At 50.6% G+C, this 27,048-nt stretch overlaps 1 protein-coding gene across 1 annotated transcript; it reads left to right on the forward strand.

The window, feature by feature from the left end:
• The first annotated feature begins 2,004 nt into the window (after positions 1 to 2,004).
• LOC132390101 (eukaryotic translation initiation factor 1b-like) lies at positions 2,005 to 12,066 on the forward strand. Its single transcript, XM_059962696.1, has 4 exons — positions 2,005 to 2,160; positions 3,977 to 4,140; positions 6,696 to 6,797; positions 11,773 to 12,066. Exons 1-4 carry the CDS (start codon positions 2,130 to 2,132, stop codon positions 11,815 to 11,817), a joined length of 342 nt encoding a protein of 113 aa, XP_059818679.1. The 5' UTR covers positions 2,005 to 2,129; the 3' UTR covers positions 11,818 to 12,066.
• Positions 12,067 to 27,048: the final 14,982 nt, after the last annotated feature.

Consider the following 27,048-nt stretch of genomic DNA (forward strand, 5'->3'; position numbering starts at 1 on the left):
AGCTTGTTCCTGGTAGGTCATCCCCACCAACAGTATCCAAAACGGTATACTTATTGTTGATGGGAACGGCCACAGGGGTGCTCTGCTCTCTCTGTCTGCTCCCCCTGCCTCTCTTGACTGTCACCCATTTGCCTACCTCCTGTCTTTTTGGTGTGACTACTTCCCGATAACTCTTATCTATCTCTGCTTCTGCCTCCCGAATGATCCGTAGTTCATCCAGCTCCTGCTCCGATTCCCTAACTCGGTCTGATAGGAGCTGCAGCTGGACGCAGGTGTGGTCATCAGGGACATCAGCAAGGACGACGAGTCAGCTTACAGAGAGGAGGTGCAGCGGCTAACGGACTGGTGCAGAGCCAACAAACTGTCTCTGAATGTGAACGAAACAAAAGAGATGGTTGTTGACTTCAGGAGGGCACGGAGCGACCACTCCCCGCTGAACATTGACGGCTCCTCGGTAGAGATCGTAAAGAGCACCAAATTTCTTGGTGTTCACCTGGTGGAGAATCTCACCTGGTCCCTCAACACCAGCTCCATAGCAAAGAAAGCCCAGCAGCGTCTCTACTTTCTGTGAAGACTGAGGGAAGTCCAACTCCCACCCCCCCACTCTCATCACATTCTACAGGGGTTGTATTGAGAGCATCCTGAGCAGCTGCATCACTGCCCGGTTCAGAAATTGCACCGTCTCGGATCGCAAGACCCTGCAGCAGATAGTGAGGTCAGCTGAGAAGATCATCGGGGTCTCTCTTCCCGCCATCACGGACATTTACACCACATGCTGCATCCGCAAAGGAAACAGCATTATGAAGGACCCCACGCACCCCTCATACAAACTCTTCTCCCTCCTGCCGTCTGGGAAAAGGCACTGAAGCATTCGGGCTCTCGTGACCAGACTATGTAACAGTTTCTTCCCCCAAGCTATCAGACTCCTCAATACCCAGAGCACGAACTGACACCTTACTGCCCTATTGTCCTGTTTATTATTTATTGTAATGCCTGCACTGTTTTGTGCATTTTATGCAGTCCTGGGTAGGTCTGTAGTCCAGTTTAGTTTTTCTCTGTGTTGTTTTTTAAGTCGTTCAGTCTGGTTTTTGCATTGTTTCATGTAGCACCATGGTCCTGAAAAACGTTGCCTCGTTTTTATGCAGTAAAAGTGACTTGACTTGACTTGAAGGTCCCATTGTCCATCCCCCTCCTGTACTGGGACACCCCACCCCCTCCCTCCCACTGTCCCCCTTAACCACAACACCTCCCCCTTACCCACCCTCCCGCTAAGCTCCCACCCTCCTCTCACTGCCCCCCCCATACTGGGATATCGCCAACCCCCTCCCGTGCCCCCTGTACCGGGATGCTTCTCTCCACCACTCCTGTACCGGGACATCCCCCATCCCTTCTCCCGTTGCCCTCTGTACCGGGGGAACCACCCCCATCCCTCTCTCCCACTGCCCACTGTACTGGGACACCCCCCCCCACCCGTCCCTCCCCTCCCGCTGCCCCCTGTCCCGGACAACCCCCACACCTTCTTCCCGCTGCCCCCTGTCCCGGGTAACCCCCACACCTTCTTCCCGCTGCCCCCTGTCCCCTGACAACCCCCACCCCTCCCTCCTGTTACCCTTTGCCCCCCCCCCCACCCATCCCTCCCGCTGCCCCCTGTCCCGGGCAACCCCCACCCGTTCCTCCTGTTACCCTTTGCCCCCCCCACCCGTCCCTCCCGCTGCCCCCTGTCCCGGACAACCCCCACACCTTCTTCCCGCTGCCCCCTGTCCCCTGACAACCCCCACCCCTCCCTCCTGTTACCCTTTGCCCCCCCCCACCCATCCCTCCCGCTGCCCCCTGTCCCGGGCAACCCCCACCCGTTCCTCCCGCTGCCCTCTGTCCCCTGACAACCCCCACCCCTCCCTCCTGTTACCCTTTGCCCTCCCCCACCCCCATCTGGTCCTCCCGGTACCGGGAATCTCGGAAGCTGGGAGGACCCGGGGGGGGGGGGCGGTCCTCAGTGCGTCACACGGCCGCTGACGTCAGCGCGTTGTGACGCAGGCAGCCGGTGGGCCTCGCCGGCAGTCGGCCCGGCGCCGGAGTGAGTGGCAGAGACTCCCGACTTCGTCCCGACAGACTCACCCCCGGTACGGCGTATGTCCGACTGTCAGAACCTGCAGAGCTTCGGTGAGGGGCGGGGAAGGGGAGGAGGAAGGGAGGAGGGGCGGGGAAGGGGAGGAGGGAGGGTGGAGGGGCGGTGGAGGGGCGGGGAAGGGGAGGAGGAAGGGTGGAGGGGCGGGGAAGGGGAGGAGGAAGGGAGGAGGGGCGGGGAAGGGGAGGAGGAAGGGAGGAGGGGCGGGGAAGGGGAGGAGGAAGGGAGGAGGGGCGGGGAAGGGGAGGAGGAAGGGAGGAGGGGCGGGGAAGGGGAGGAGGAAGGGAGGAGGGGCGGGGAAGGGGAGGAGGAAGGGAGGAGGGGCGGGGAAGGGGAGGAGGAAGGGAGGAGGGGCGGGGAAGGGGAGGAGGAAGGGAGGAGGGGCGGGGAAGGGGAGGAGGAAGGGAGGAGGGGCGGGGAAGGGGAGGAGGAAGGGAGGAGGGGCGGGGAAGGGGAGGAGGAAGGGTGGAGGGGCGGGGAAGGGGAGGAGGAAGGGAGGAGGGGCGGGGAAGGGGAGGAGGAAGGGTGGAGGGGCGGGGAAGGGGAGGAGGAAGGGAGGAGGGGCGGGGAAGGGGAGGAGGAAGGGAGGAGGAAGGGTGGAGGGGCGGAGGAAGGGAGGAGGAAGGGTGGAGGGGCGGGGAAGGGGAGGAGGAAGGGTGGAGGGGCGGGGAAGGGGAGGAGGGGCGGGGAAGGGGAGGAGGAAGGGTGGAGGGGCGGGGAAGGGGAGGAGGAAGGGAGGAGGAAGGGTGGAGGGGTGGGGAAGGGGAGGAGGAAGGGTGGAGGGGCGGGGAAGGGGAGGAGGAAGGGTGGAGGGGCGGGGTATGGCAGGAGGAAGGGTGGAAGGGCGGGGAAGGGGAGGAGGAAGGGAGGAGGGGCGGGGAAGGGGAGGAGGAAGGGAGGAGGAAGGGTGGAGGGGTGGGGAAGGGGAGGAGGAAGGGTGGAAGGGCGGGGAAGGGGAGGAGGAAGGGTGGAGGGACGGGGAAGGGGAGGAGGAAGGGTGGAGGGGCGGGGAAGGGGAGGAGGAAGGGTGGAGGGGCGGGGAAGGGGAGGAGGAAGGGTGGAGGGGCGTGGAAGGGTGGAGGGGCGGGGAAGGGGGAGGAGGAAGGGTGGAGGGGCGGGGAAGGGGGAGGAGGAAGGGTGGAGGGGCGGGGAAGGGGTGGAGTGGGGGAGGGAGCAGGGGCGGGTTAGGAGAGGAGGGAGGGAGCGGGGAAGGATAGAGATGATGGGAGGAGGGCGGGGTAGGGTAGAAGAGAGGGAGGGAGGCGGGAGAGGGGAGGATTAGGGGTAGGGAGGAGGGAGGGAGGGCTGAAGGGTAGGAGAGAAGGGAGGGAGGAGTGTTGGGGTAGAGCAGGAGGAGGGAGGGGTGAAAGGGTAGAAGAGGAGGGAATGGGTAGGGGTGGAGGGAGAGTGGAGGGACTCGGTAGGGAAGGAGGGGGGATGGAGGGGTGGGAGGGAGGGAGTAGGAAGGATTGGGAGGGACGAGGGAGGGAGTGATTGGAGGGTCAGGGTAGGGATGGAGGGTTAGGGGAGGGATCATTTGCTGCAGAAGACCCCTAGCTATGTTGGCCTTGTTTTCCTGGGCTTGGCTTGTGGCTCATGACTCTGTGTGTGTCTGTATGAATGTGTACCCAGTCCATCCTCCCTCTCTCTCCCCTGTTGTTATCAGACACCTCCAGAGCGTCGTAATTTTTGCCTTCCCCAAGCGTCAATACTCACACTCACCGTGACCGTACGTGTCTGTCTCTGTCTCTGCCTGCCCGTGTCGCTCTGCGCGCGTGTCTGAGTCTGGTTTGGCTTTGGGGATCGTTCCGAGGCCCTCCCGCCAGTAACGGAGCACCTTCGCCCCTCCAGATCCCTTTGCTGATGCGTTCAAGGGCGACGACCTCCTCCCTTCCGGGGCTGAGGGCCACATACACATAAGGATTCAGCAGAGGAACGGTCGCAAGACCCTCACCACGGTCCAGGGCATCGCGGACGAGTATGACAAAAGGAAACTCCTCAGGCACTTCAAAAAGGTGAGAGTCTCGATCGCAAAGGGAGGGCAGTTACTGTCTCGCCTAAACCGGGGGGGGGGGGGGGGTTCCACCAACCCCTCGCTTAATGGCATTAAAAAAAATCTGGGGATCTGTTGAACGAGACACCCGCAGGGTCAGCGTGCCAGCCAGTTGGATTCACCCCGTCAATAATTCCAGATCGAAGATGGTTCAGTGCCATTTCCAGCATGCAAGTGTAAAGGAATATAGGAAGGACGTGGAAGCATTGGAAAGGGTACAGAGGAGATTTACCAGGATGCTGCCTGGTTTAGAGAGTGTGGGTTATGATCAGAGATTAAGGGAGCTGGGGCTTTACTCTTTGGAGAGAAGGAGGATGAGAGGAGACATGATAGATGTGTACAAGATATTAAGAGGAATAGACAGAGTGGACAGCCAGCGCCTCTTCCCTGGGGCACCACTGCTCAGTACAAGAGGACATGGCTTTAAGGTGAGGTGGGGGGGAAGTTCAAGGGGGATATTAGAGGAAGGTTTTTCACAGAGTGTGGTTGGTGCGTGGAATGCACTGCCTGAGTCAGTGGTGGAGGCAGATACACTAGTGAAGTTTAAGAGATTACTAGACAGGTATATGGAGGAATTTAAGGTGAAAGGGGCGATATGGGAGGCAGGGTTTGAGGGTCGGCACAACATTGTGGGCCGAAGGGCCTGTACTATGCTGTACTACTCTATGTTCTATGAGAAGAAAGTAATTATTACTCCTGATCTGATGCAGATTAAAAAAAGCAAAAGATAAAGAAAACGATAATAATGAAAACACAATAAATAAGCACCTGGGATAGCTTGCACACACAGATTGATTGTGTGTCCATAAAGTGACGCTGGGCACAGGAGTGTCTGTACACAAGGTGACTCTGACAGACCCTTCGACAGGACTAATTGAAAGAAGAGATAGTAAGAGATTTGAAAGTAGGAGGGGGAGGGGGAATCAGAAATGATGGGAGAAGACCGGAGGGGGTGGGGTGAAGCTATGAGCTGGAAAGGTGATTGGCGAAAGGGATACAGAGCTGGAGAAGGGAAAGGATCATGGGACGGGAGGCCTCAGGAGAAAGAAGGTGGGAGGGGAGCATCAGAGGGAGATAAGAGAACAGGCAGAGTGATGGGCAGAGAGAGAGAGGAAAAAAAAACAGAGCTAAATATGTCAGGGATGGGGTAAGAAGGGGAGGAGGGGCATGAATGGAAGTTAGAGAAGTCAATGTTCATGCCATCAGGTTGGAGGCTACCCAGCCAGTATATAAGGTGTTGTTCCTTCAACCTGAGCGTGGCTTCACCTTGACAGCAGAGGAAAAAACTGGGCTGCCATAATTTGTTCATTATAATTATTCTGCCCTTGATTTCGTTCCTCCTCCCATAAATGGTTAAGTATTAGGGAAAAGGATTAAAAAAAAAATCAACTTAAGTCATATGTGTGGACATATTGAATAAAAGGCTCCCAAGTTTCCTGAAACTTAATCGAGGAATTAACCGTGCCACTGCTAATTTTTTTTCCGAGGTTTAAGCGAGCTATAGTTTGAGAAAACCGTCAAAGTGTAGGGGGTGGGGGGGGGGATCAGAATCTTTCCATTTAAATAAAATGGATCTTCTGGCCCTCAGCGTAACAAATGCTGTCACACGGCAGGCTGAGGATGGTAAATAACTAGAATCAATCATTGGTAATTCCAAAAATTGCAGTAAAACAGATGGATGTCTCAATGACTGAGCACTGGGAAATCTTGCTTTTCACCCCTCCCCAGCACAGAGGCCATGTGGAGTGAAGCGGGTCAGGGGTGGGGGTGGGGAGAGCGGGGGGACGTTGACGTTGCGATTCGCTAGCCATATAACCTTATAACAATCACAGCACGGAAACAGGCCATCTCGGCCCTCCTAGTCCGTGCCGAACTCTTAATCTCACCTAGTCCCACCGACCCATATAACCCTATAACAATCACAGCACGGAAAGAGGCCGTCTCGGCCCTTCTAGCCCGTGCCGAACTCTTAATCTCACCTAGTCCCACCTACCCACACTCAGCCCATAACCCTCCACTCCTTTCCTGTCCATATACCTATCCAATTTTACCTTAAATGACACAACTGAACTGGCCTCTACTACTTCTACAGGAAGCTCATTCCACACAGCTATCGCTCTCTGAGTAAAGAAATACCCCCTCGTGTTTCCCTTAAACTTCTGCCCCCTAACTCTCAAATCATGTCCTCTCGTTTGAATCTCCCCTACTCTCAATGGAAACAGCCTATTCACGTCAACTCTATCTATCCCTCTCAAAATTTTAAATACCTCGATCAAATCCCCCCTCAACCTTCTACGCTCCAATGAATAGAGACCTAACTTGTTCAACCTTTCTCTGTAACTTAAGTGCTGAAACCCAGGTAACAGCCTTGTAAATCGTCTCTGCACTCTCTCTAATTTATTGATATCTTTCCTATAATTCGGTGACCAGAACTGCACACAATATTCCAAATTTGGCCTTACCAATGCCTTGTACAATTTTAACGCGGGCTTCTCTCTCTCTCTCTTCCCCCGCCAGCAATTTGCCTGCAACGGCACTGTGATCGAGCACCCGGAGTACGGTCAGGTGATCCAAGTTCAAGGCGACCAGCGCAAGAACATCTGCGGATTCCTGGTGGAGGTGACTCGCTTTGTTTTTGTTCAGCTCCGAGGTGGTTCCTCGAGGTTGTTGCAGCTTAAGTGGACCGGCTCCCACTACCTGTTAAAAGTTCCCCGAATCGGATAGCGATCGCGAATCGCGAACCAAGTCCAGCTCACGGAAACACTGAAAACCGACAGCACAATACAGTCCCTTCGGCCCACAAAGCTGTGCTGAGCATGTCTCTAGGGTTCATGTGTACTGGGCTTGTCCTCGTCTAGAGAAATTCTGGAGAGAAGTTTTTTTAATCTTTATCCCATAATCTTAATTGCTGCTTGGAACCTAACCCCCTGATTGCCTTTTCTGGTACCTTGGGTGAGGCAGACATGCATTTGAATCCGACTGAATGTTGAACACTGTCTTTTGCCTCTCTTTTGGCTGGAGGCTTAGTTCTTCTCAGGTGGAGAGCTGCTGCCCCACCCACTCGTGCTCAATGGCGCAGTGATACGATGTCCTGTTTAGACCTTGAAAAGATTCGTTATTCACTTCTCAATTCGGACGTAAAGCTTCATAAGGCTTGGGGGACCTTTTCTCGAATACTTTTCATGACTCCTCTTTCGATTAAGTTTTATTCTTTTCTCTGTACCATAATCCCTTCCTTTCAGCTTTTTTTTTTAAATTTAAGCTTTATGGTTTTTTTCATGGGACTTACATTATAGTTTTGGTAGTAGGCATTAGAGATTTTTGTATATATTTACAGCTCTGTGGGGCCGAACGCTCCAATTAATTTTTCTCTTGAGTATTGTTGAGTATGGTTGGCCTGCAGTTTTGTAGTGGGAGGGCGGGGAGGTTACTAACTTTATATGGTTTTATTTTGGGTGCTTTTCCCTTATTGTTATGAACTATATATTAGACACATTTGTTTTGCGCTGTATTCATTTTGTTGATTTTTTTTGTCGTACTGTAGAAATGCATAAAAAATTAATTTAAAAAAAGAACTTACCTCGGGTTACCCATGGCCCTCTATTTTTCTGAGCTCCATGTATCTATCTAAGAGTCTCTTAAAAGACCCTATCATATCCTCCTCCACCGCCGTTGCTGGCAGCCCATTCCACACACTGACCACTCTCTGAGTAAAAAACTTACCCCTGACATCTCCTCTGTACCTACTCCCCGGCACCTTAAACCTGTGTCCTCTCGTGCTAACCATTTCAGCCCTGGGGAAAAGCCTCTGACTATCCACACGATCGATGCCTCTCATCGTCTCATACACCTTCACCTGTGGTTTCGCTACTCAGCCTGGCAGAACAGTTTCTACTGACAGGAGAAGGGGCAAAGGTGGGTCACTGGCCCCTTAAAGCCAGTCGCTCCGGGTAGAGGGGGCTCTTCAGCCGCGGTCGGCAGCTCATCTGGGAGGAGGAAAGCTCTGATCTCAAACCTCCCGCTGACTTGGGGCTGGCGGGGAAGGCTTTGGATTGGTGGAGGGGGGGGGGGGGGGGGGTTCCACTACCTGGTCAACATCTTGCACATCTCGACAGCTGGGAGACGACGTCGACGGTCGGCTCTGACCGCGCCTGTGAGCTTCAGAGATAACTCTTCCGACCCCCAACCCCCCCCACCCCCCCCCCGAGCCGCAACCCCGCCCAGCAAGTCCCAGCAATCCCCGATTTAACCCTAGCCTAATCACGGGGCAATTTCCAGTCGTCAGTTGACGTCTTCGGAGTGTGGATAGAAACCAGAGCACCCGGAGGAAGCCCAGTCATTCCACGGGGAGGACGTACAGAGACTCCTTATGGAGGACTGAGCTCTGATCCCCCCCCCCCCACCACCCCCAAGCTGTAAAGGAGTCAAACTAAACACCCTGTCGCCATCACGTAACGACCCTGAGATTCATTTTCCTGCGGGCACGCTTGGCAAATCTGCAGAATGCTCACTGTAAACAGGATCGATGAACGATCGACTGGAGTGCAAAAGATAACAAACTGTGCAAAATGCAAATATAAATACAGAGCAATAAATAATGAGAGCATGAGATAAAGAGTCCTTAAAGTGAGATCGTTGCTGTGCGAGCATCTCCATGGATGAGTGCAGTTATCCTCTTGTTTAAGAGCCTGGTGCTTGTGGGGCAGAAACTGTTTCTGCACCTGGTGGTGTGGGTCCTGGGGCACCTGTACCTCCTTCCTGATGGTCGAGGGGCAGTAACTGTTCCTGAGCCTGCTGGTGTGGGTCCTGGGGCACCTGTGCCTCCTTCCTGATGGTCGAGGGGCAGTAACTGTTCCTGAACCTGGTGGTGTGGGACCTGAGGCTCCTGTACCTCCTTCCTGATGGTTGAGGGGCAGTAACTGTTCCTGAACCTGGTGGTGTGGGACCTGAGGCTCCTGTACCTCCTTCCTGATGGTTGAGGGGTAATCACTGTTCCTGAACCTGGTGGTGTGAGACCTGAGGCTCCTGTACCTTCTTCCTGATGGTTGAGGGGTAATCATTGTTCCTGAACCTGGTGGTGTGAGTCCTGAGGCTCCTGTACCTCCTTCCTGATGGTTGAGGGGTAATCACTGTTCCTGAACTTGATGGTGTGGGACCTGAGGCTTCTGTACCTCCTTCCTGATGGCAGCAGTGAGAGGAGAGTGTGTCCTGGGTGGTGGGGGTCCCTGATGATGGACGCTGCTTTCCTATGACAGTAGGCGTACTCAGTAGTTCTATAGAATAATAACCGTAACAGAATCAAATGAACCATCATCCAACTAGGACATTCAGCCAGAGTGCAGAAGACTAAATCAGTAGCCCACACAGTTGATGGCACAGTCTGAATTTGCAGCTACTTTTTAGAATTTGGTTTTGATTTGACCTTCTACTCACTCATTCCGTACTAAAATTTAAATCTTCTCGTATTAGAACATCGAACAGTACAGCACAGTACAGGCCCTTCGGCCCACAGTGTTGTGCTGACCCTCAAACCATGCCTCCCATATAACCACCCACCTTAAATCCCTCCAAATACCTGTCTAGTAGTCTCTTAAACTTCACTAGTGTATCTGCCTCCACCACTGACTCAGGCAGTGCATTCCACGCACCAACCACTCTCTGAGTGAAAAACCTTCCTCTAATATCCCCCTTGAACTTCCCACCCCCCCCTACCTTAAAGCCATGTCCTCCTGTACTGAGCAGTGGTGCCCTGGGGAAGAGGCGCTGGCTGTCCACTCTGTCTATTCCTCTTAATATCTTGTATACCTCTATCATGTCTCCTCTCATCCTCCTTCTCTCCAAAGAGTAAAGCCCTAGCTCCCTTAATCTCTGATCATAATTCATACTCTCTAAACCAGGCAGCATCCTGGTAAATCTCCTCTGTACCCTTTCCAATGCTTCCACATCCTTCCTGTAGTGAGGCGACCAGAACTGGACACAGTGCTCCAAGTGTGGCCTAACCAGAGTTTTATAGAGCTGCATCATTACCCCGCGACTCTTAAACTCTATCCCTCAACTTATGAAAGCTAACACCCCATCAGCTTTCTTAACTACCCTATCTACCTGTGAGGCAACTTTCAGGGATGTGTGGACATGTACCCCCAGATCCCTCTGCTCCTCCACACTACCAAGTATCCTGTCTTATTCTCCTTGAGCCCATTGCCCCTACAACGCATAGGCCGCCAACACTAACTCGGCGCAGTTCCCTGCCAGTCCTTCAAATTGTCCCTATTGTCTTAAGACCCATTCTCTGCACACCTCCCCCCCCCCCCCCCCCCCGCCACCATCACAACCTGAGGTCCTTGGAACCTGTGTTGACAGCAGAGGCTTGAGATCAGAGCTGTCCTTCTCCGAGGTGAGCCGTCCCCCGCGGCCGACGAGCCCCCGTCTGACGGATCCGAAGGGACGCCCGGGACCGAAACAGTTTGGGGAAGCAGCAGCTTCGCAGGGGTCACCAGTCAGCCTTGGGCTGCCCAGCCCCCGGATTTTTCTCCCCTCGGGGTTCAGTCCCGAAGCCTTCCCCATGAGTGGGTGCAGACGCAAGTCGGTGGAGGTCAGAGGTCAGAGCTTGTCCTCCTAGATGAGCCCCATCTGTTGAAAGTGACTGGTTTCGAGGTGCCTTCGCCCCCTCCCCCAGCCGGTAGAAACAGTTCCCTCGGGCTCAGTAGCTGAGCCACACGTGAAGACCAGGAGCTGGACTTGGTTGTCAGAGGCTGTTTAAGACGCACGTCACTGGGAACATCTGATAGCTAGTGGGAGCTTGTCCCCCCCGCCGGCCACGACAGCCTTGAACCTCGACCAGCTGTCACCGTTTGAAGTGTTCTCGTGCAGGTGTAGAAACTCAGAACTAAACACCGAGCTAAACCGTGGTCAATGAAGGCAAGGATTGCAGTAAGATTAACCGTTTACTGTTCACTCTTCCACATTAACATATGGTGAAAACTGTTGATAAAACAATACAAAGTACATGCGCTATTTGTTTCCTTCTTGGCATCAGATTTACGTCATAAATACTTGTAAAAGCAAAGCTACGACAAACTATATTACATTAAAGTACAATGTACAGTCAGAATCTGCCTACGCCATCAACAACTTTAAATACACTTGAACACAAACTATCCACCAACACTTGCCATAGCACAAGAGAATAAACTTTATCAACCGTCATTACGTTTAACAGAATCAGCGTCAACATCTTTACTTCAACATATCGACTGTCTTATGAACTTATGGCGTTGCTTCTATGATGTTTCTTAGTGGGTAGAAATAGAACTTTCCTCGCGCTGATCCTGCACACACAAGCCCCCCCCCCCCCCACCGCCTTCCCGTTTCTCCAAACCGGTATTTACCCACAAGACGCGGCGAAGCCGGGCGTGACGTCATCGCCTGCCGCGTAACATCACCGACAACGGGTTTACCTACGGCAACTGCAACCTTAGCTTTAACTGTAAAATAATTACAACCGGATTATTTAAAGCGAAAATGTAACAAAGCTGAACAAGTGCCTTAAGGGCAGCACGCCGTTACTAACGTGGTCATTCTGATTTGCTTGCAGGTTGGCATCGTCAAGGAAGAGCAACTCAAGGTCCATGGTTTCTAATGGACTCGAGCCCTGCGGACACACAGCCTGTAAGATAATGATAGACCCCCCTTGTCTCATGGACGGTACCCAGCCAGCGAGACTGCAGGAATGGACGTCTCGCCTCTCCATCTGCTGCAGCCAGCTCATTTGACCCAACCGCTTCCGTCCCAGTTGACTCCAGACGTGTTTTGTAGCATTTGAGCTCACTTTTAGAACTTTTTGTAGAGTGTTTAATTAAAAAACAAACAAACACACACAGTTGAATAACTGTTTCTGACGTTGGGAGTCTCCTTGTGCTGTGTCCTTGATGATCTGGCTGGGTACTGGGTACGTCCTGGGTTCAAAGAAGTTTCAACAGGTACATTTAATTAGACGACAGACAGTAGGTGCAGGAGCAGGCCATTCGGCCCTTCTAGCCAGCGCTGCCATTCACTGTGATCATGGCTGATCATACACAATCAGTACCCCGTTCCTGCCCTCTCCCCACATCCCTTGACCCCGCTATCTATAAGAGCTCTATGTAACTCTCTCTTGAAAGCATCCAGAGACTTGGCCTCCACTGCCTTCTGGGGCAGAGCATTCCACAGATCCACCTGGGTGAAAAAGTTTTTCCTCAACTCCGTTCTAAATAGCCCCTACCCCTTATTCTTAAACTGTGGCCTCTGGTTCTGGACTCTCTCCCCCCCCCCCCCCCCCCAACATCGGGAACATGCTTCCTGCCTCTAAGCGTATCCAATAGTTGTCAGAAATGTATAGAATAGACATCCTGAAATTCTTCCCAAGCATCCACAAAAATGGAGGCGTGCCCCCAAGGAATGAATGACAAGTTAAATATCAGAACCCCAAAGCTCCCTCCCTCCCGTCTGTAAACAGCAGCAAAGCAATGATCCCCCCTCCCCATCAGCAAAAAAAAGCCATTGGTGCCCGCCCACCGAGCATTCAAGCAGTCCCCCAAAGACTGCTCGCTCACCCAGTAATTTGACACGCCACAGGCTCTCTCTCTCCCTAATAAGGGAGAAAGAGGTGTCCCCGTTTCACAGCGAGAGGGGAGACGTAACAACGCGCTGGTTTACCATGTTAAAAAGTCCATTTTTTTTTTCCCCCGAGCTCTGTGCCCCAAGAACTCGGGTCTCTGGGCCTGCTCGCTGCGTTCGGTCTTCCGTGTGACCCCACGGCACACGCCGGCTCCCCCCTGCGGAGGCAGCGACCTGGGATCCCGGAACTCCAAAGGCGAGCTCGTCTTCAAGCCCGCGTCCTCGGCAAATCGAATAGCGGCCGGTGGTGAGACCCCGAGAGCGAGTCCCATTCCCGCAAAGGAGTCAGCCTGTAACTCCAGGTCAGGGTCTTCAAAAGAACCCTGAAAGGGAAAAATAGAAACTTTATGGATAGAAGTATCTGTCTGGTGTCTATGGACATTTCAGCGTTCAAAATAAATTTACTTCCAAACTACACATGCCAACATAAACAACCTTGAGATTCATTTTCTAGGGGGACTCCACAGAAATACAATAGAATTCATTCCTTGATCACTCATAAGATATGGACAGATGCAAATGACATGCCCACTTCTCATTGCTACCTTCGTGAGGGAGGGACAGAAGGCATAGGACGTGGGAAACCATAGAAAGGGTGCAGAGGAGATTTACAAGGACGTTGCCTGGATTGGGGAGCGTGCCTTATGAGAATAGGTTGAGTGAACTCGGCCTTTTCCCCGCGGAGCGACGGAGGATGAGAGGTGACCTGATAGAGGTGTACAAGATGATGAGAGGCATTAATCGTGTGGATAGTCAGAGGCTTTTCCCCAGGGCTGAAATGGCTGCCACAAGAGGACACAGGTTTAAGGTGCTGGGGGGTAGGTACACAGGAGATGCCAGGGGTAAGTTTTTTACACAGAGAGTGGTGAGTGCGTGGACTGAGCTGCCGGTGACGGTGGTGGAGGCGGATACGATAGGGTCTTTTAAGAGACTCCTGGACGGGTACATGGAACTCAGAAAAATAGAGGGCTATGGGTAAAGCCTAGGTCGGGACATGTTCGGCACAGCTTTGTGGGCCGAAGGGCCTGTATTGTGCTGTGTGTTTTCTATGTTCCTAAGCCTGAAGGCACACACTCAATGATTCAGGAACGGTTTTTTTTTGTATTTTGCAAATACAGGAGCCCCTCAGGGCTACGTGCAGTCCCCTCCTTTATTCGGTATACCCACGACTGTGTCGCCACCCACAGCTCCTAATTAAGTTTGCCGACAACACTGCACTGACTGGCCCATCCTCGAACGATAACAAGGCAGCCGACAGGAAAGAAGTTATCTCTGACACAGTGGTGACCTCTTCCTCAACGGCGCAAAAACAAAGGAGCTGGTTGTGGATTACAGGAGGAGTGGAGACAGGCTCACCCCTATTGACATCAATGGACCTGTGGCTGAGAGGGTGAACAGCTTTAAGCACCCACATCACCGAGGATCTCACGTGGTCTGTACACACCGGCTGTGTGGTGGAAAAGGCACAACAGCGCCTCTTTCACCTCAGACAGTTGAGGAAGTTTGGTGCGGGCCCCCAAATCCTAAAAACTTTCTACAGGGGCACAATTGAGAGCATCCTGCGGACAGCCCAGCCCCATCTGTAGTTGTGAACTTCCCACTATTCAGGACATTTACAGAGAAAAGGGCCCAAAGGGTCATTGGGGACCCGAGTCACCCCAACCACAAACTGTTCCAGCTGCTACCGTCCGGGAAACGGTACCGCAGCATAAAAGCCAGGACTGACAGGCTCCGGGACGGCTTCTTCCACCAGGCCGTCAGACTGATGAACTCACGCTGACTTGAGTGTACTCCATATTACACTGACTGTTCTATTTATTACAAATTACTATGATTGCACATTTGGATGGAGACGTAAAGATTTTTACTCCAAGTGTGTGAAAGACGTAAAAAAATAAAGTCAATTCAATTCGGTACACAAATAAAAGAAAATAACAAGCAGTTGGGTGAAGAGTCCTTGAAGATGAGACTACAGCTCGTGTGAACGGTTCTGTGTTGGGGTGAGTGAAGTTGCAGTGTGTAGCCAAATGGAGCGACGTCCTCCGGACAAGACGTAGCCATAGAACAACAGCACAGAAACAGGCCTTTCGGCCCACCTACTCTGTGCTGAGCCATTAATCCCCCAATGACCTACACCGTATCTGTGTACCAATCCAAATTTCCCTTAAACGTGGAGGTCGACCCCCACATCTGCCATTTGCGCTGGCGGCTCGTTCCACACTCGCCACCCCTCCCAGTGAAGGAGTTTCCCCTTGTGTTCCTCTTAAACTTTTCAACTTTCGCTCTTAACCCATGATCTCTGGTTGTCTCACCCAACCTCACTGCTTGCATCTGCCCTAACTAGACCCTTCATAATTTTATATACCCCCCCCTCAATCTTCTACATCCTCGGGAATAAAGTTCTAACCTATTCAGTCTTATAACTCAGGTCCTCCAGTCCATCAACATCCTTGTAAATTTTCTCTGTACTCTTTCAATATTATTTACATCTTTCCATATAACCATATAACAATTCCAGCACGGAAACAGGCCATCTTGGCCCTTCTAGTCCGTGCCGAACGCCCACCCTCACCTAGTCCCACCGACCCATATAACCATATAACAATCACAGCACGGAAACAGGCCATCTCGGCCCGTCTAGTCCACGCTGAACGCTCACTCTCACCTAGTCCCACCGACCTGCACTCAGCCCATAACCCTCCATTCCTTTCCCGTCCATATACCTATCCAATTTTACTTTAAATGACAATACCGAACCTGCCTCTACCACTTCTACTGGAAGCTCGTTCCACACAGCTACCACTCTCTGAGTAAAGAGGTTCCCCCTCGTGTTACCCCTAAACTTTTGCCCCCTAACTCTCAACTCATGTCCTCTTGTTTGAATCTCCCCTGCTCTCAATGGAAAAAGCCTATCCACGTCAACTCTATCTATCCCCCTCATAATTTTAAATACCTCTATCAAGTCCCCCCTCAACCTTCTACGCTCCAAAGAATAAAGACCTAACTTGTTCAACCTTTCCCTGTAACTTAGGTGCTCAAACCCAGGTAACATTCTAATAAATCTCCTTTGCGCTTTCTCTATTTTGTTAACATCTTCCCTATAATTCGGTGACCAGAACTGTACACAATACTCCAAGTTCGGCCTCACCAATGCCTTGTACAATTTCAACCTTACATCCCAACTCCTATACTCAATGTTCTGATTAATAAAGGCCAGCATACCAAAAGCTTTCTTCACCACTCTATCCACATGAGATTCCACCTTCAGGGAACTATACACCATTATTCCTAGATCACTTTGTTCTACTGCATTCCTCAGTGCCCTACCATTTACCATGTATTTTGATTATTCCTAACAAAATGTAGCACCTCACACTTATCAGCTTTAAACTCCATCTGCCATCTTTCAGCCCACTCTTCTAACTGGCCTAAATCTCTCTGCAAGCTTTTTTTTCCTGAAAACTTTTTTTATTGCGTTTTTAAGTGATGACAGAGTAAAGTATGGTAAAAGATGTATATAACCCTTTCCCCCTCCCCCCTAACTTCCCCATAGAAAAAAAAGAGAAAGAAAGAAAGAAAGAAAGAAAGAAAGAAAGAAAGAAAGAAAGAAAGAAAGAAAAGAAAAGAAAAGAAAAGAAAAGAAAAGAAAAGAAAAGAAAAGAAAAGAAAAGAAAGAGTGCCTGGTTGTTGGAAGGTCTCCACATGCTCCATGGAGTCCATAATAACTTTAGTATATATATTTATTTCTTTCCCCAAGTAACCAATTGTTTCATGTTCAGAGCACCTGTATGTTTAGTCCTGTCTTTTGTAAATAAGGGCACCAAATTTTCAGAAATGTTTCATATTTATCTCTTAAATTATAAGTAATTTTTTCTAATGGAATACAGCCATAAATTTCTTTCTTCCAACAATCTATACTTAAATATGTATCCGATTTCCAAGTAACTGCAATAGCCTTTTTGGCTACTGCCAGTGCAATTTTTATGAATTCTTTCTGATATTTATTTAGTTTGAGTTTCGGTTTTATCCCTTCAATATCACCTAGTAAGAGTAATATTGGATTATGAGGAAGTTGTGTTCCTGTAATTTGTTCCAGTAAAAGTCTTAAATGTGTCCAAAAAGGTTGAATTTTAGAACAAGACCATGTAGAATGTAAAAAAGTACCAGTTTCTTGGTTACATCGGAAACACTGATCAGATAAATTTGGATTTAATTTATTTATTTTTGTGGTGTAATATATAATCGATGTAGAAAATTACATTGCACTAATCTTAACCGAACATTTATTGTATTTGTCATACTATCAAGACATAGTCTTGACCAATTTGTTTCTTCAATTTTAATATTCAAATCACTTACCCATTTTTCTCTGCAAGCTTTGAAAAACTTATTTCATTATCCACAACGCCACCTACCTTAGTATCATCTGCATACTTACTGATCCAATTTACCACCCCATCATCCAGATCATTAATGTAAATGACAAATAACATTGGACCCGGTACAGATCCCTGAGGCACACCACTAGTCAGCGGCCTCCAACCTGAGAAACAGTTATCCACCACTACTCTCTGGTGGCATCTCCCATCCAGCCACTGTTGAATTCATTTTACTACTTTAATATTGATACCTAAACTTCAATATTAATACCTAATACCAGAAGGTCGGTGACCAAAACTGCACCCAATACAACCAATTAGGCCTCACCAACGTCTCGTGCAAATTCAACACAACATCCCGTCTCCTGTACTCAGTACTTCGATCAATGAAGCCAATGTTCTAGAAAGCTTTCTTTACGACCTGTGCCACCACTTTCGAGGAATTATGGATCTGTATTCCCAGATCCCTTTGTTCTACCGCGTTCTTCAGTTGACCCTGGTCGGTCCTCCCAAAGTGTAGTTGAATCCCATCTGCCGTTTTTCCGTCTGGTCCAGATCCCACTGCAAGTCACGATGACCTTCCGCACGGTCCACTACACCCCCCCGCCCCCCCAAGTCTGGGTGTCATCCGCAAAAGCGCTCATCCGGTTAACTGCGTTATCATTCCAGATCGTTGACACAGATGACAAAGGGACAATGGGCCCCAGCACTGATCCCTGCAGCACACCGTGAGTCGCAGGTCTCCAGTCAGAGAGGCAACCCCTCTACTGCTGCCCTCTGGCTTCTCGCACAAGGCCAATGTCTGATCCAATTCGCTACCTCGTTTTGGATGCTGAGTGACCGAACCTTCTGCTCCCATGTGGGACCTTGTCAAATGTCTTATTACGGTGATTAATGATTATCATCTGAACGGTGGCCGATTAGGAAAAGGGGAGATGCAACGAGACCTGGGTGTCATCGGACACCAGTCATTGAAGGTGGGCATGCAGATACAGCAGGCAGTGAAAAAGGCAAATGGTATGTTGGCATTCATAGTAAAAGGATTTGAGTACAGGAGCAGGGAGGTTCTACTGCAGTTGTACAAGGCCTTGGTGAGACCACACCTGGAGTATTGTGTGCAGTTTTGGTCCCCTAATTTGAAGAAAGACATTCTTGCCATAGAGGGAGTACAGAGAAGGTTCACCAGATTGATTCCTGGGATGGCAGGACTTTCATATGAAGAAAGACTGGACCGACTAGGCTTAGAATTTAGAAGACTGAGGGGGGATCTTATCGAAACGTATAAAATTCTAAAGGGATTGGACAGGCTAGCTGCAGGAAAATTGTTCCTGATGTTGGGGGGAGTCCAGAATGAGGGGTCACAGTTTAAGGATAAAGGGGAAGCCTTTTAGGACCGAGATGAGGAAAAACTTCTTCGCACAGAGAGAGGTGAATCTGTGGAATTCTCTGCCACAGGAAACAGTTGAGGCCGGTTCATTGGCCGTATTTAAGAGGAAGTTAGATATGGCCCTTGTGGCTAAAGGGATCGGGGGGTATGGAGAGAAAGCAGGTACAGGGTTGGATGATCAGCCATAACCATACTGGATGGCAGTGCAGGCTCGAGAGGCTGAATGGCCTACTCCTGCGCCTATAGTCTTGCTTTAAAGTCCATACAGACAGCAGCCATTGCTTTTACCTTTGTCCATTTTTCTGGCAGCTTCCTGGAAAGACTGGCCGGACACAAAGTACCACAAGCAAAGTTGACTATCCCTAATCAGTTCCTGTCTATCCAGATCCTCATACCCTTAGAATACCTTCAAATATCTTTCCCACTACCAATGTCAGGCTCACCGGCCTCGAATTTCCCTTCTTTCTTTTTTTCTTCTTTTTCAATCTTTTTATTGTTATCAAAATGGTGGATTATACATAGTGTTGGTACATAGTTGTTAAAATTACATTGCTAACTTACATATTCAGTTAATGCAAAGGAATTGAAACCTCCCATGGGTGTTCAAAATGCAAGTGTAAAGTTAACAAAAAGGAAAAAGTTGACTTATCCAAAAAAACAGAGAAAAAAACGGAAAAAAAATTAAAAATATACCCCACCCCAAAAAAACCCCATTTTTAGCTACACTAGAAGGCCTTTATTTTTAATTTTCTCTGGGACTTTGGTTGAGAGCTTTTGAAGAATCGTGCACGGAGTGGAATATGATGAGCACTGGAGCTAAAGGGGCTGATCCCAAAGACGGGAAAGGTGCCGACGGGAACGGTGAAGAGAAAGGAGGTGAACCTAAGCAACCTGCATTAACTTACGAGACGGTGTCGGATCTGTCGAACTGCGAGGAAAATATTCAAGGGGATCTTAAGGTACTTCAGGACCCTCCGGCTGCGCTTGACCATGAAGTTAAGCAGCGACAAGCTGATATTATAGAACTACGGGACGACGCACCGAAGAAAGATCAAAAAAATCGATTCTTTGCAACAAACTTTGACAGTTAAACAGTTGGAGGCTTGGAAATCTAAGGCCTATAATTTCCTGGTTTGGTTCTTGAGCCTTTCTTGAACCCCTGAACAACATCAGCTATCCTCCAGTCCTCCAGTCCCACCCCCGTCGCTAGGGAAGATTTAAATATCTCTGCTAGGGCCCCTGCAATATCTGCACTGGCCTCCCGCGGGGTCCGAGGGAACACCCTGTCAGGCCCTGGGGGTTTATCCACCCTAATTTGCCTCAAGGTTGCAAACAGTGCCTCCTCTGTAACCTGTTGGATCTCGCTGTTGCTTTCCCTTACGTCGGTAGACTTACTGTCCGCTTCCCCGAGTAAACACAGATGCAAAAAGTGCCGCTTAAGATCTCCCCAATGTCTTTTGGCTCCAGGCCCAGATTAACATTCTGACCAATTCCGTCCCTTTTGCTCTTAACATACCTGTAGAATCCCCTGGGATTCACCTTCACCTTGTCTGCCAGAGCAACGCCATGTCTCCCGTTAGCCTTCCTGATTTCTCTTGCGAGCGCTCCCTTCCGTCTCTCGCACTCCAGCACCTGATTTCTCCCGACCTGCTCTCCGCCTCCTTTCCTTTCGGCACCCTCCCAAGGTTCCCTGGAGCTATCAACCTTGCCTTTCATTCCTTTCATTCATGTGCGAGCTTTGCACTCTCAAAGTTTCGCTCTTCGAGGCCTCCCGCTCGCTAAACACGCCCTGGTCAGATACTGTCCGACGCCGGCAAGATCTCAGCCTGGGACCCTCGGCTTTCCCGTAATGAGTTTGAACCCTGTGTCACTGTGCTCACTGGACGCAAGGTGACCCCCCACAAGGTGACCCCCCTGTCACCTGCTCTGCCTCATTCCCTAATAGTGTTGTACACTCTCCCTCATTCCCTAATAGTGTCGTACTCTCTCCCTCATTCCCTAATAGTGTCGTACTCTCTCCCTCATTCCCTAATAGTGTCGTACTCTCTCCCTCATTCCCTAATAGTGTCGTACTCTCTCCCTCATTCCCTAATAGTGTCGTACTCTCTCCCTCATTCCCTAATAGTGTCGTACTCTCTCCCTCATTCCCTAATAGTGTCCTACACTCTCTCTCATTCCCTAATAGTGTCGTACTCTCTCCCTCATTCCCTAATAGTGTCCTACACTCTCTCTCATTCCCTAATAGTGTCGTACTCTCTCTCTCATTCCCTAATAGTGTCGTACTCTCTCCCTCATTCCCTAATAGTGTTGTACACTCTCTCTCATTCCCTAATAGTGTCCTACACTCTCTCTCATTCCCTAATAGTGTCGTACTCTCTCCCTCATTCCCTAATAGTGTTGTACACTCTCTCCCTCATTCCCTAATAGTGTCCTACATTCTCTCTCTCATTCCCTAATAGTGTCGTACACTCTCCCTCATTCCCTAATAGTGTTGTACACTCTCTCCCTCATTCCCTAATAGTGTCGTACTCTCTCCCTCATTCCCTAATAGTGTCGTACTCTCTCCCTCATTCCCTAATAGTGTCCTACACTCTCTCTCTCATTCCCTAATAGTGTCCTACACACTCTCTCTCATTCCCTAATAGTGTTGTACACTCTCCCTCATTCCCTAATAGTGTCCTACACTCTCTCCCATTCCCTAATAGTGTCCTACACTCTCTCTCTCATTCCCTAATAGTGTCCTACACACTCTCTCTCATTCCCTAACAGTGTCGTACACTCTCCCTCATTCCCTAATAGTGTCGTACACTTTCTCCCATTGGGACTGATGAAGGAAATTTTCCCGAACACTTTTTTTTTTACAAACTCTATCCCATCTAACCCTTTTACAGTTTGGGAGTCACGGTCAATACGCGGAAAGTTAAAATCATCGACCATAATAACCTTGTGCTTCTTGTAACAGTCTGTAAATCTCTCTGCACGTTTGTTCCTCTGCGTCCCTGGCACTGTTGGGTGCTTTGTAATATAGATCCCATTAATTGAAGCATCGAAAACCTGCAGCACAATACAGGCCCTTCGTCCTTACTTTAGAACTACCGAGGGTTACCCACAGCCCTCCATTTTTCCGAGCTCCATGTACCTGTCCAGGAGTCTCTTAAAAGACCCTATCGTATCCGTCTCCACCACCGTCACCGGCAGCCCATTCCACACACTCACCACTCTCTGAGTAAAAAACTTAGCCCTGACATCTCCCCTGTACCTACTCCCCAGCACCTTAAACCTGTGCCCTCTCTTGGCAGCCATTTCAGCCCTGGGGAAAAGCCTCTGACTATCCACACGATCAATGCCTCTCATCATCTTGTACACCTCTATCAGGTCACCTCTCATCCTCCGTCGCTCCGAGGAGAAAAGGCCGAGTTCACTCAACCTATTCTCATAAGGCATGCTCCCCAATCCAGGCAACATCCTTGTAAATCTCCTCTGCACCCTTTCTATGGCTTCCACGTCCTTCCTGTAGTGAGGCGACCAGAAATGAGCAAAGTACTCCAAGTGGGGTCTGACCAGGGTTCTACATCGCTGCCACATTACCTCTTGGCTCTGAGTAAGGGGTGGGAGAACCAGCTTATTCTCACTGGTTTGGCAGGACCAAAGTGTGTATTCCCGAGATTTATGCAGCCAAGGAAACCAGGAGGTTTCATACAAAAAAAATGAACACTGAGGTAGTTCATGGGTTCACCGTCCATTCAGAAATCTGATGGCAGAGGGGAAGAAGCTATTCCTGAATCGTTGAGTGTGTGCCCTCAGGCTCCTGTACCTCCTTCCTGATGGCAAAGGGGAAGAAGCTGTTCCTGAATCGCTGAGTGTGTGTCTTCAGGCTCCTGTACCTCCTCCCTGATGGAAGAGGGGAAGAAGCTGTTCCTGAATCGCTGAGTGTGTGTCTTCAGGCTCCTGTACCTCCTCTCTGATGGCAGAGGGGAAGAAGCTGTTCCTGAATCGTTGAGTGTGTGTCTTCAGGCTCCTGTACCCCCTCCCTGATGGCAGAGGGGAAGAAGCTGTTCCTGAATCGCTGAGTGTGTGTCTTCAGGCTCCTGTACCTCCTCTCTGATGGCAGAGGGGAAGAAGCTGTTCCTGAATCATTGAGTGTGTGTCTTCAGGCTCCTGTACCCCCTCCCTGATGGCAGAGGGGAAGAAGCTTTTTTCCTGAATCGTTGAGTGTGTGTCTTCAGGCTGCTGTACCTCCTCCCTGATGGCAGAGGGGAAGAAGCTGTTCTTGAATCATTGAGTGTGTGCCCTCAGGCGCCTGTACCTCCCCCCTGGTGGTAGCAATGAGAAGAGGGCATGTCCTGGGTGGTGAGGGTTCTTAATGATGGTGTTGCGGTATGCTCTCAGAGGACTGGACCAAGGTGTGGAAGAACGGCTTTCTCTGTCGCAGAGGTCGCTGACGTTGGCTCAACCCAAGAGCTGTGGGCGGCAGGCTCACCCCTCGGCCCGGGAGCAGATGAGCGGCTGGGTGCCCAACAGATCAGACACAGGAATGCTGGCCGAACCTCGGGGAAAGCGACTGAGGCACACCGCCGGGCCAATTAATTTGCTCCGACGCAATGACTCCGCTCGGGGCGCCGAACCTGAGTCCCGCTCAGATAATCAGAGAGTGCAGAAAGCCCGTGCCAGTTAACTTGAGAAGATTAAATGGAAAGTAGCGGGGCTTAACGGCTCTCAGGAAACGATGCAGGCGGTCAAAATCCCGAGGAGCTCGCTGGTCCATGCCAGCAGCAGAGGTTAGGACAGGTGGTGGCTGCATTCCCGAGGTACCACCTCGATGGGGGTGGGTGGGGAGGAAGGTTTGTGTCTGCGGCAGCGCTGGATGACTTCACAGCCCTCTGCGCTTTGGTTGTGAATCGGCGACTTCCTGGTTGAAAGCTTCGACAGTGAATGAACAGTCGAGGAATGGGCACTGGCCCCATCTTCGTTACTGCATCAGTCCGTTGGGCCCGGGATAGATCCTCGGAGACGCTGACAACCCGGACCTCGACGCTGCTCACCCCTTTCCACCGCTGGTCCCTCGATGAGGACCGCCTGCCCCTTTCCTGAAGCTCCCTCATCAATCACTTGGCCTTACTGACGCTGGGTGCAAGATCCCGCCGCAGACCCGTCCCGCTCCCGTGCGCCTCCTCGCCGCCAGCTGAGATGCTCTCGCCAAACGCGCAGGGATCAGTGTTTGTCACCGAGTAGAGGTCAGGCCGCCGGTGTCGTGGACCGCACGGGGATCGGAGAAAGCTGCAGAGCTCAGTCAGAACCATCGCGGGCACTTGCCTCCCCAGCACCCAGGACATATTCAGTAAGGTGATGCCTCAAGAAGAAAGAATCCACCACTAATGCCCCTAACCATGTCCTCCTCTCGTTTTAGCCGTCAGGAGGATAATCATCGTCCAAGATGGCTGTTATGTGGCAAGTGGGGTGCCGTGCACAATCCTAATCTGGAACACCTGCAGACCTCACAACAGCAGACCCTCTTCGTTGCTGCTGCTGTGAGCTCCGGCTCTCTGCTAAGGAAGAACAGGCCCCCCAGTCCTCGGGGTCGCGTTGCCAGTGGCCGCTGGTGGGAGCGTCTTAATGCGCTCGGCAGAGGATGGTTCTCAGACAGGCTGTGCCGGAGGCTCGGAGGCTCGACGGAGTCCGCTGCGATCGGGGCGCTTTCACTGTGCGCTGCGTCTGCGAGGCTGAATCGGGCGGCGCCGTGGAAGTCCATAGCGGGGGTATTCCCTTCTGCCGCCGGCGTGGGATGGCGAGTCTATCGGGGGCCCTGGGGACGTGTGGAAACTGTGTGGTGGTTTCTTTCGAACTTATAGTCCTTTAACATCTTTGGACTATTGTTATTGTGCCCATTGTTTTTGATCAATTATGCTATTGTTTGCACTGTTGTAACTTTGTGGTTTTGTGTAGGTCTTGTAGCTTTAGTTTTTGGTTTGTTGGGTGGTAGAGTTGGTCTCCTGACTCGGTGTGTCTGGGTAGTCTTGTTTTGTCTGGTGGCGTTGGAGCTCCTTTCCGGGGAACGCGCTAAGACGGTAGCGCGATATTAACACGCAGCAGCCTCTCCCGACTCTGGACCTGGGGATTGCCAAACGTTAAGTGGATTTTCTGGTGTAGTCTGTTTTGTCGTGTGCTTTTTTGTGATATCATTCTGGAGGAACGTCGTCTCATTTTTTTTAAACTGCATTGTGGTTGTGGTTTCTAAATGACAATAAACCTTTATTGATAAATGACAATAAAGAGATAGGATTGGGCCGAGCCAGCATGGATTTACAAAGGGCAAATCATGCTTGACTAATCAATTTTCAGTTTTTCGAGGATTTAACCAGGAAGTTAGACGGGGGAGATCCAGTGGATGTAGTGTACCTCGATTTTCAGAAGGCATTTGATAAGGTCCCACATAGGAGATTGGTGGGTAAAATCAAAGCTCATGGCATTGGGGGGAAGACATTGACATGGATAGAAAACTGGTTGGCAGATAGAAAGCAAAGGGTAGCGGTGAATGGGTGTTTCTCGGAATGGCAGGTGGTGACTAGTGGGGTGCCACAGGGCTCGGTATTGGGACCACAGCTGTTTATGATTTATGTCAACGATTTAGATGAAGGCATTGAGAATAACATCAGCAAGTTTGCTGATGATACTAAGCTGGGTGGCTGTGTGACATGTGATGAGGATGTTAGGAGAATTCAGGGTGACTTGGATAGGCTGGGTGAGTGGGCAGATACTTGGCAGATGACGTTTAATGTGAATAAGTGTGAGGTTATACACTTTGGGAGTAGGAACAGGAAGGCAGATTATTATCTGAACGGTGTAGAGTTAGGTAAGGGAGAAATACAAAGAGATCTAAGAGTCCTTGCTCATCAGTCACTGAAGGTGAATGAGCAAGTGCAGCAGGCAGTGAAGAAGGCTAATGGAATGTTGGCCTTTATTACAAAGGGAATTGAGTACAAGAGCAAGGAAATCCTTTTGCATTTGTACAGGGCCCTGGTGAGGCCACACCTGGAGTATTGTCTATTGTCTATAAACCGAAATTCAATCCAAATCAATTAAACTGAAATTCAATTAATGTCGGTGACACACTTGATCACGGTGGCCCCTCGGAGTCCAACAAATGGCGCAAATGTGTGTCTCAGCACGGTTTTCTTGTGGTCACAAGACCCTGTCGGACACTGGTAGTACTAAGTATTATCAGTCAGGTTCGTTGGCTCGGTGGCGTACTGGGTTAGGGGCAGCTCTCCAGACCTCGCTCCACGCAAGACAAGCTGGGGTGCCTTCGTCTGAGCTGAGGAACTGCCGTGTGCTTGTTCTCGCAGAAACGTGGCTCCAACCTTCAGGCCGTGCCACTCAGGGACTCTCGGGTTATACTGAGGGGCAAACAAATGGCAGGTGAACTCAACGGGTGCTTGGCGTCAGTCTTCTCTGTGGAAGACGCTGGCGGTGTGCCAGAGGTCCGTGAGCGTCAGGGAGCCGGAGTGAGTGCCATTGCTATTACGAAGGGAAAAGTGCCGGACAAACTCAAAGGTCCTAAGGTGGATGAGTCACCCGGACCAGATGGACTCCGTCCGAGAGTCCTGAGTGAGGTTGCTGACGAGATAGCGGATGCATTGGTCATGATCCTTCGAGAATCACTTGATCCCACCGAGATGTAACACTGAGCGTCATAGGAAGTCATTCCTGCCTGTGGCCATCAAACTTTACAACTCCTCCCTCGGAGTGTCAGACACCCTGAGCCAATAGGCTGGTCCTGGACATTTCCACTGGGCATGATTTACCTATCATTATTTATGGTTTTATATTGCTATATCTCTACACTATTCTTGGTCGGTGCGACTGTAACGAAACCCGATTTCCCCCTCGGGATCAATAGAGTCTGTCCGTCTGGCATGGTCGCAGAAGACTGGGAGATTGCAAATGCCACTCCGCTCTTTTGAGAAGGGAGGAAGGCGAAAGAAAGGGAATTGTCGGCCAGTCAGCCCGACCTCGGTGGTTGGGGAAGTGTTGGAGTCTATCATTAAGAATAAGGTTTCAAGATATTTGGAGTCTAATGATAAAATAAGTCAAAGTCAGCATGGTTTCTGTCCAGGGGAAATCTTGCCTGACAAATCTGTTAGAGTTCTTCGAGGTAACAAGCAGGGTGGATGAAGGAGAGGCAGTGGATATATTTTACTTAGATTTTCAGAAGGCATTTGATAAGGTGCCGCACACGATTCTGTGGCATTACAGGAAAGATACTGGCCTGGATAAAGGAATGGCTGACAGGCAGGAGGCAGCCAGTGGGGAATAAAAGGGGCCTTTTCTGATTGGCTGCCGGTGACTAGTGGTGTTCCTCAGGGGTCGGTGCTGGGTCCGCGACCTTTCACATGGTTTGTCAGCGATTTGGATAGTGGAGTTCACGGCTCTGTGGCGGATGACACGGAGA

Source organism: Hypanus sabinus, unplaced genomic scaffold (genome assembly GCF_030144855.1).
Source record: "Hypanus sabinus isolate sHypSab1 unplaced genomic scaffold, sHypSab1.hap1 scaffold_767, whole genome shotgun sequence".
NCBI classification, from domain to species: Eukaryota; Metazoa; Chordata; class Chondrichthyes; order Myliobatiformes; family Dasyatidae; genus Hypanus; species Hypanus sabinus.

Coding starts and splice junctions, on each gene's coding strand:
- LOC132390101 (XM_059962696.1), top strand. CDS start 2,130: ATGTCCGACTGTCAGAACCTGCAGAGCTTCG. Junction 2,161..3,976: donor TCAGAACCTGCAGAGCTTCG/GTGAGGGGCGGG, acceptor TCGCCCCTCCAG/ATCCCTTTGCTGATGCGTTC. Junction 6,798..11,772: donor TCTGCGGATTCCTGGTGGAG/GTGACTCGCTTT, acceptor ATTTGCTTGCAG/GTTGGCATCGTCAAGGAAGA.